At 45.8% G+C, this 8,308-nt stretch overlaps 1 protein-coding gene across 4 annotated transcripts in view; it reads left to right on the top strand.

Annotated features, from left to right (window-relative positions):
* Positions 1 to 1,827: 1,827 nt before the first annotated feature.
* Positions 1,828 to 8,308, top strand: part of LOC144799839 (uncharacterized) — a 282,553-nt gene continuing 276,072 nt past the window's right edge. For 2 of the 4 annotated variants that reach the window (XM_078671415.1, XM_078671414.1), the window contains exons 1-2: positions 1,828 to 1,925; positions 2,561 to 2,626. In XM_078671415.1, the coding sequence (XP_078527541.1) occupies positions 1,892 to 1,925; positions 2,561 to 2,626 (100 nt within the window). In that variant the 5' untranslated portion in view covers positions 1,828 to 1,891. The other 2 variants (XR_013603886.1, XR_013603885.1) reach the window with 2 other exon arrangements.

Below are 8,308 nucleotides of genomic sequence, written 5' to 3'. Positions count from 1 at the left end.
GATGACCGCCTTTTTCCAGATTTCAGGATAAATGCCTGTCTGAAAAATGGAATTGCATAAATCCGTGAGCAGGGGAGTAATAACCTCAATGAGAGCGCTCAGTATGGCAGGGGGACAAGGGTCTAAGGGAGATCCAGATTTGATGGAGGTGATGAGTTTGCTGATCAGGTCTGTCGAGGCCAGCTGGAAGTTGGAAAAAATAGGTGTGTTTGAAGGGGCCGAGGGAGGTGGGTCAGGGAGAACCGAGCGTTTAGGGAGGGAGAAAGATCAATAGATATTGGTGACCTTGGTGGAAAAGAAAGTAGCAACCTCATTACAAAGGTCTTGAGATGGTTCAATGGGAGGTCCTGTCGGAGGGTTAGAGAGAGAATCGACTACTTGAAATAGCCTTCTTGTGGAGTTTTTGGCAGATTCTATCTGAGCTTGGAAAAAAGCGCTTTTATGTTTAATAACGGATCTTTTGTATAGCGCTAGGGCATCTTTGTAGGTTTGTTTGTCCAAAGGACTGTAATGCTTGCGCCAGCGTCTTTCCAAATTCCTACAGTACTGCCGTTGTAGTCGAAGATCCTCGGTGAACCATTGGGCAGATGGCGTGGCCCGGTTAGAAATGATGGATTTCACCGGGGCAACTTGATTAATAGCATCCAAAATCCACTTCTGGTACCTGCTTGACAGAACACTGGGGTGTGGTGCTGCCTCTTAGGAAGATCCAGCCAGAATGTTGGACAATGAGGGGTAGTCCAGGTTTTTCCAAGCTCTGGTACTAATGGGGGTACGAGATATGAACTGAAGGGGGTTAGGGTTATGAGCCAAAATGGTAAAAATGACAGCAAAATAGTCCGACCATACTACAGGAAAAACAGTGACAAGTGAGATATTGGGGTCGTTGGTGAACAGACCATCAAGCGTGTGGCCTGCTTGATGAGTAGGGGCTGCCACTAACTGCTGCAGTCCTACCGCGAGTAGATCAGTAATAAGTTGAGTGGTATCTTTGTCCCCTACGACTTCAAGATGAAAGTTGAAGTCTCCCAGGATGGTATAGTCAGAATGGGATAAGGAGAGTTCTGTAAATTCGTCAAGGGCTGATAAGAAGTGGGTATGTGGGCCGGGGGGGCGGTATAAAAGAATTCCTTTAAAAACTTGGTTGTGGTTAAGAGTAATGCAAAAGGTACAGGCTTCACAATCCAGTCGATGAACAAGTTCGAATTTAGAATGAAAAACCACTTTATGAATAATAGCTAAACCACCTCGTCTCCCTGGAGTTCTGTCCTATCTTACCACATGTGGCGGAACAGAAATCTGGGCCAGAGGCAGCATCTCCCCAGGATTCAGTTATGAACAGGATGTCCAGCTCCTGACTTACTATGAATTCCCTGATGTCTAAGCTATGTTTAGGGAGAGACCGGGCGTTAATGAGCGCTGAGCGAAAATGACGCTTAGGTGTGGGGCTAATACCGTAAGCAGAAGGCATAGGACATGGGAGAGTGTAATTACAGCCTGGGCAAGGTGCAGGGGCGGACACAAGACAGCTAGGAGGGGGCAGGTGTCGACACCGCCTGTTAGTGGTAGGTGTATTGAGTTCCCGCAACTCAGAGGAGGAGTAGCACAAAAAGGTGCTATGAGTATCAAAGTGTCCCTGGCCAAGGGGGGGTGGCCCTGGGCCCGGTACAGGCACGGACGGGCACAGACGGGCTTGCCTCTGGCATGCCTCCGGCGCGCCATCGGCGCGCCCGCTGCGCAGATGGGAAGGTGAACTCATTTTATCGTGAATGAGCCCCCACTCGGCCCAACACTAGAGCGCTGTCCTCGTCCTCAACAAAGATGGCGCCCGTAGTTCGTGCTGCGAGGGGTCGAGGGCGGTGAACAACAGAAGCCCCGAAACGGCTTCCTGATGCCCCGGTTTTTCCCAGAGAAAGGCCCCGCAGGTAGGGAAATGCAGCAAGGGGGGGGAGCAGATTAGAAATAAAAAGTGCAAAGTACAGCGTTATTTAAAATATAATGATTGCTAAGTGCAGAGCAGTTAAAATCGTGCTGGCAAATAGTCAAAATTAAAAGCAGTTTCAATCTTGGCCCTAAACTCCCGGCTTCCGCCTCAGGAATCCTAGTTTTGATGGATTCCTCATCAACCCTTTCTCCATCCTGTGTGCAGCAAGCTCTTTTTCTCCATCTTAAAAATGTCAAATTAGAGATCTGCACTCTGTAAATTCTAATTACTAAAGACTATTTGTTCGGCAGCACGAACAAACATCAGAAAGAAACTGACATCGAAATGCAGATGTGGTGACTATATGTTGCCCCTATTTTACTTCCGTGGCGGGATGGACTGGAGTCGCACAATGCCACCTATTGGTGCTCGATGGAATTGCTGAGAAAAAAGTTTCAGGCTCCAGTTTTCTGCATGCGGATATTCACAAGCTTAGGAATTTGCTGTTATATAGAGTATCCCCATGAAAGAGCATTCTTGAAGGTAAGTAACATGTTCTTTTGTGCCATTCTCTTGTACATCAGCTTGCATGAAAATAAATCACTTTTAATTTCAGTTTCTTTTTCTTTGTTTTAGGATGCACTTTGGAGCATACACATGTGCCACTGGAGCCAAACATTTCAATGGACCTGGATACGAAGAGTAAGTTCAAGAAAAAAAATAACTTATAGGGGAACCAACAATATTTTTCATTCTCAGGAATGTTCCTAGTAACCTAGGGCCAGATGTAGGAAGGCTATTACCGGTCGGTCCGGTAATAGACTTTTCCTATGTAGGGGGCACATTTACAGATTCGGTAAATAACGAATCATTTACCGATTTGGTATTTACCGAATCAGTAAATGAAATATAGGAAGCACTTCAAACAGTGCTTCTGGGCTTAAAGGATTCGTTATTTACCACCAACTATTAGTTGGTGGTAAATAACAAATTCCTATGTAAATGCAAATATGTGTATTTACACCTGTGCCATGTGACAAACATACATGCCCTTAGGGCATGTATGTGTGCCACATGTGCACACCAGCACTAATCAGGGGTGCAACAGGGTGTCAAAGTGACACCCTGCCACCCTCGACTTTTTCCCTATTTTACCAAATCGGTATTTACTGATTCGGTAATTGACATTCATTCCTATGGGCCTCCAATTACCGAATCTTAATGATTCAGTAAGTTTTTACCGAATTTTTATCTACATAGCAATTACTGATTCGAAAATACCGAATCGGTAAAATTCTGTATTTTCGAATCGGTAATTTACTATTACCTACATCTAGCCCCTAGTTCTTATCTGCCTTGGTCCATTTGAGATGCTAAAAATTGATATTGCCTTACCTGAAGTTCTACAAAAATGCGAAGAATGCTTTAAGCTTCTGATACCATGATTTAATAAGAGTGGTTCAAGCAATTTTTTTCGGGCAGAATAACATGGACACTGAGAAGGCCTTGTTTTTTTATATGGTTCTACACAATATAACTTTCCCTGACTGCAGCCCACAACTGTCCCTCAAATAATTGAAAACAGAATTATCAACCTGCACTTTCACCAACTACAAAATATTGTTTTGCGCTGCATCAATAAAGGTACGCATACATAGGGACGTTTATATTTACTATTACAACTCTCCATCTGCTTACCTTGATGACATAATGCAAATCAATATATTTTATGTATGTGTGGACCACGTGCTGGCCCAGAGCTCGTGGTCAAAGCTGCTGCTGATGAGTTACTCAGCATGTTCTTACCAAATAAGTTTTCAAGATAAATTTGGGTGCCTTTATCATCTACATTTTTTTCACTATTCATAGGGTATTTGCTGATTTGGGGTTTTGTGATATTTGTGCCTGGAAACAAATTATATTGATGCCGACAGATCAAAATGTGTTGGTGCAGTGGATTACATTCTCCAATTGTTATCTGAAATAACTCACTAATGTGCTTGTCCCACTAATTGGTGGTTATAATGAGGCAAATGGTCATGCAGGCTGAAAGATTGTGCTGCTTGTGATGTGGTTACATACAGACGATAGGAACAATGATTGTGAGTCCACAGAGATGCCAGCAGAAGATGTAAATCCTTCTGATGACTGTTGCTGCCTGATACCATTGCAAAGACAGCACTTAGAGGTGAATTTAGTCTTCGAGTAGCCTGGTGATATTAACCTGGTAAAGACCTGTAAATTGATGCTAAGCAGTAATTTACCATTGAGGATGGGGGTGTTAAGCAACCTAAACTGTAAATTTGCATTGGCCATCTAGCGCATAGCAAGAAATGGCGATAAATCATATCAGTTTGCTTTTACCCATCAAGAAAGGGTTTTATATTGTCCATAATTGTTTGTTCAGCTGCGTTATAATCTTGCTTTTTCATTGCCAGCCTGGTTTATGTTCATGGCAGCAGCTGCAGGCCTCCTCCCCATAAGGAATCCTTTGGAGTTCATATGCGGCCGAAACAAAATCACAAAGCACTTCGGGAAGAATATGCAAGATAGCAAGCCCAGACTGGAGGTGAGGATGGCAAAGACCTCCACCGCCACCATGTACTTCCCTTGAGTGCTTAAATATGCTGGGATAAAAGACAGCCAAACAGCCACAAAGAGCAGCATGCTGAAGGTGATGTACTTGGTCTCATTGAAGCTAACTGGAAGTTTCCTTGCCAGGAAGGCCATGACAAAACTGACGCAAGCCAGGATCCCAAGATATCCCAACATGAGCCAAAAGGCAGTAGGTGAACCTTCGTTGCATTCAAGCAGCATTTTCTCATTGCTAAATTTCATGTTGATCTGTGGATATGGCGGAGCTTTACCTAACCAAATGCTGCACAGGAGGAGCTGGACTGTGGGGCATGTTATCGCTATGGAGTTTGGCAGCCTAGGTCCCACCAGTACTCTCATCTTACTGCCTGGCTTTGCAGCGTTGAACACAATGACCACAGTGAGTGTCTTGGCTAGGATGCATGAGACGCAGACGGTGAAAACAGTACTGAAGGCTGCCTGACGGAACATACAAGTCAGGGTGTGGGGCTGGCAGAGGAACCCAGCAGAGGACAAGAAGCAAAGCATAAGGGCCAAGAGGAGGATGTAACTTAGGGATCGGTTGTTGGCCTTCACAATCGGGGTGTTCCGGTATCTGATGAAAATGGAGAGGATGAAGAGGGTGATCAAGAAACCAATGCTAGCAACGCTGCTTAGTGTGATCCCCAAGGTTTCATCAAGATGAAGGAACTCCAGAGATTTGGGGACACACTGGTCTTGTCTCTCATTGGACCAATGGCTGTCAGGGCACTTGAAGCACTCCCTAGAATCTGAAATGAGATAAACAAGAAGTAAGATCAAAATCCATGCAAGGCTCACAAATGTGTTCTTTAAATATTCCTCAAACATTGTAATAAGTATGCATTTTCCATTAATTGACAAGGACAGAGCTTCATCTCAATGAAGTAGAACACATACAAAGTCCACTCACCCACCAGAGCTGGTTATTGAAGGCTTTTATATATAAATGATGGTATATTCTTTGCTGAATTTAAAGCTAAAATGCTATTGGTATCCACCGTTTCTACATGTGGGTTAATTCTAGAAATAAGTATCTTGACTATGTAGATGAGCACATTAAGGAGCATACCTCTGGGTAATTTCAAACAAGAGTTCAGGTCTAAATCCTCCTTACCATGTAAGCATGGTGATTAGGAGCTTACAAAGAAATATTCATTGTGAGAAACCTTACAAGTGTAAACAGACTTTGAACCATTGCATATACCAGAAAACAGTGAGATTATCGGTACAACCATGTTAGCAATGTACAAACCACCCAATTTTAAACCGTTAAAGGCTCCTATCTGATAGAGACTTCTAGACGCAGATTCCTTACCGTAGAATATTTCCCGTGTGTCAGACTGGATCTAGAAAATCTTGATCAGTACCTCTACACACTGGTAGGTGGTGAAGAGTATCTCTGCGTTAGTGACAGCAATTGGCTCTGCGTCGGCTGGATCCTTGCTGAAAAAGACATGTACGGGGACAACCCAAGCGCACTGACATCAGTGCTTTTCTTTCCACACCATCATCGCAGATTCAGAGAGAGCTACCTCATTCCATTTTTGGTCCATTTTTCAACGTTTTGTCAAAATTCTTTTGAGCTTACCTCCCTGTGTGTTGTAGGGATGTCCCCTGAAAACCTGTGGGGTTTACACCCTGTGTATCCTGTCACAGACAGACAGATGTCTGTGACACACTCCCACCTGGTTTGCCTCTGGTGCCTTGAGCCAGGCCACAAATCCATGGCCTGCCTCAACTGTCGAGCAATAATTCCTGAGGCTGTCTGAGGGCATGCTCTGAAGCTCACGTTCCAAGTCCTCATCGGTTAAAGCCCACAAAAAATCCAAGAAGTTAAAGAGGTCTTCAATTTCACTGCTCTGATCTAAGTCTTCGGACAAGGCAGAGGAACAATGCCACAGATCTAGGCCCGCTACCACACGTTAGCTGCAGAGCCTGAGTTTGGATCTGCTCCATGCCTCCCAGTAATTCCCAGAACCGGAGCGATCCCACCCAGCTAAAAATAAATTATGAGGCAATGCACCTCTTAATTGGGCAGGTGCCACAAATGGATTCCCATCAGAGGGTTCGGCCTGTGCGCCAGTCGGACCCTTTGGATTCATTCCTGAATCTGGATCCCTCTAGTCATGAGTCTTCAACCTTCCCCGGAGACCATTTTGGTGGTGCCATTCTCAGCACTGCTGATGCCCCTCGACGGATCTGACCCCTTTTTATGCCCAAATCCCATATGGAGCCAGAGTAGCATCGCCTGTTGTTGACTTCAGTGCCGACCAAAACACGACCCTCTGTTCAGGAGACTGCATCTGCCTTTTCTGATAGACCCTCTAGGGAATACAATTGGGAAAGAACTGAGGATTCTTATAGTTATTCTGACCCCCCTGGAAGAGCTCGGGGATATCTGGTGTGAAGAACTGGCAGATGCTAGTGGTCTAGACACCTCTCCAGAGAGGGGCCTAATTTCTCCTCCTAGTGTGGCTACGGATGAAGGAGCTTCATTTGCCATGGCAGTGAGGAGGGCGGCTGAGGTCGTGGACATTATGAGGCCCTCAGTGGCAGTCAAGATGAGCATCTTGACTAAGTTGCTTCAACACAAATCGCCCTCACAGAACCTCTTCTCTTCTTTATTAAAGCGCTCACTGATGTCCTGCTAGGGCGTAGGCCAAGCCACACACAGTGGCTCCTGTGCACAGGGCGATTACCGTTTGCCACCACACGCTTCTCAGCTTTCCTCACCCAACATCAAACCCCAGGGAGTCAGGTTGTCTAGGCCGCCAAATCCAATATCAACACTGGCACCTTCCCCACCACTCCACCGGTTTGGGAATCCAAGAGGCTCGACGCCTTTGGTAAGAAGATTTTATTTTCCACCAGTCTTGCACTGCAGTCAGTGAACACTGCATGCCTCTCGGGCTGTTATTCCCACACAGTTTGGGATTCATTGCACAAGTGCTGCCCATGATCTAGGAGGCATCCTGAACCATCCTGTCCCATGGTATCGCTGATGCAAGGAATGCAGCAGAGTTTAATATACTCTGTGGACTGGATGCGACTGACTCGCTAGGCAGATCAATTGCTTCGTCAGTGGCACTCCAGAGCCATGCCTGGCTGAAGTCTACTGAGTTTTTGGGGATGTCCAGGCATCTTTTATTACCATGGCCGCAAAGACAGCAGGGCCACCGACTGAATGCTGTGACTCTCCACGGCCCGCTCCAACTCCACACTGCCTTTCACCCCTTCTGTGGCTATGGTAGGGACTACCAACCACCTCCATTCCCACCCAGCCACCATGGATAACAGGCTCCCCAGTCCTTTTGTGGTTGTGGGCGCGTTCCCACAAGTCCGTTGGAACCTAAGGCCATATATTTGCCCAATCCAACCCCCACTGCCAAGCTCCAAACACCTTAAATAGTTCCTCTCACTATCACGGGCAATCAGTCGGCGGCAGAAACAGACACCACCTGCCTGATGGTGGTCTATAACCTTGGACAATGGCTGTGTCAAATTTTCCCTGAGGGGTTACACCCTCCCATTCACAGAAACCCTGTTGCCCATACCACCATCCTCAGACCAGCTGACAGAGGACCACCTATCTCTGCTACATCAGGAAGAGCAGGCTCTTTTGGCCAAAGGAGCCATCAATAGGATGCCAAAGTCAGAATAGGTTGCTATTCCCACTACATTCACATGGCTTGTAAAATGACAGAGGTTTCCACCCTATACGAGACCTGTGCCCTCTCAGCTACTTCCTGAAGAATGAGGAATTCAAAA

The sequence above is a fragment of the Lissotriton helveticus genome, chromosome 12, assembly GCF_964261635.1.
Source record: "Lissotriton helveticus chromosome 12, aLisHel1.1, whole genome shotgun sequence".
In the NCBI taxonomy this organism is placed as follows: domain Eukaryota; kingdom Metazoa; phylum Chordata; class Amphibia; order Caudata; family Salamandridae; genus Lissotriton; species Lissotriton helveticus.
The sequence above is the reverse complement of the archived record's forward strand: the minus strand, read 5'-3'. Positions and strand labels throughout refer to the sequence as shown.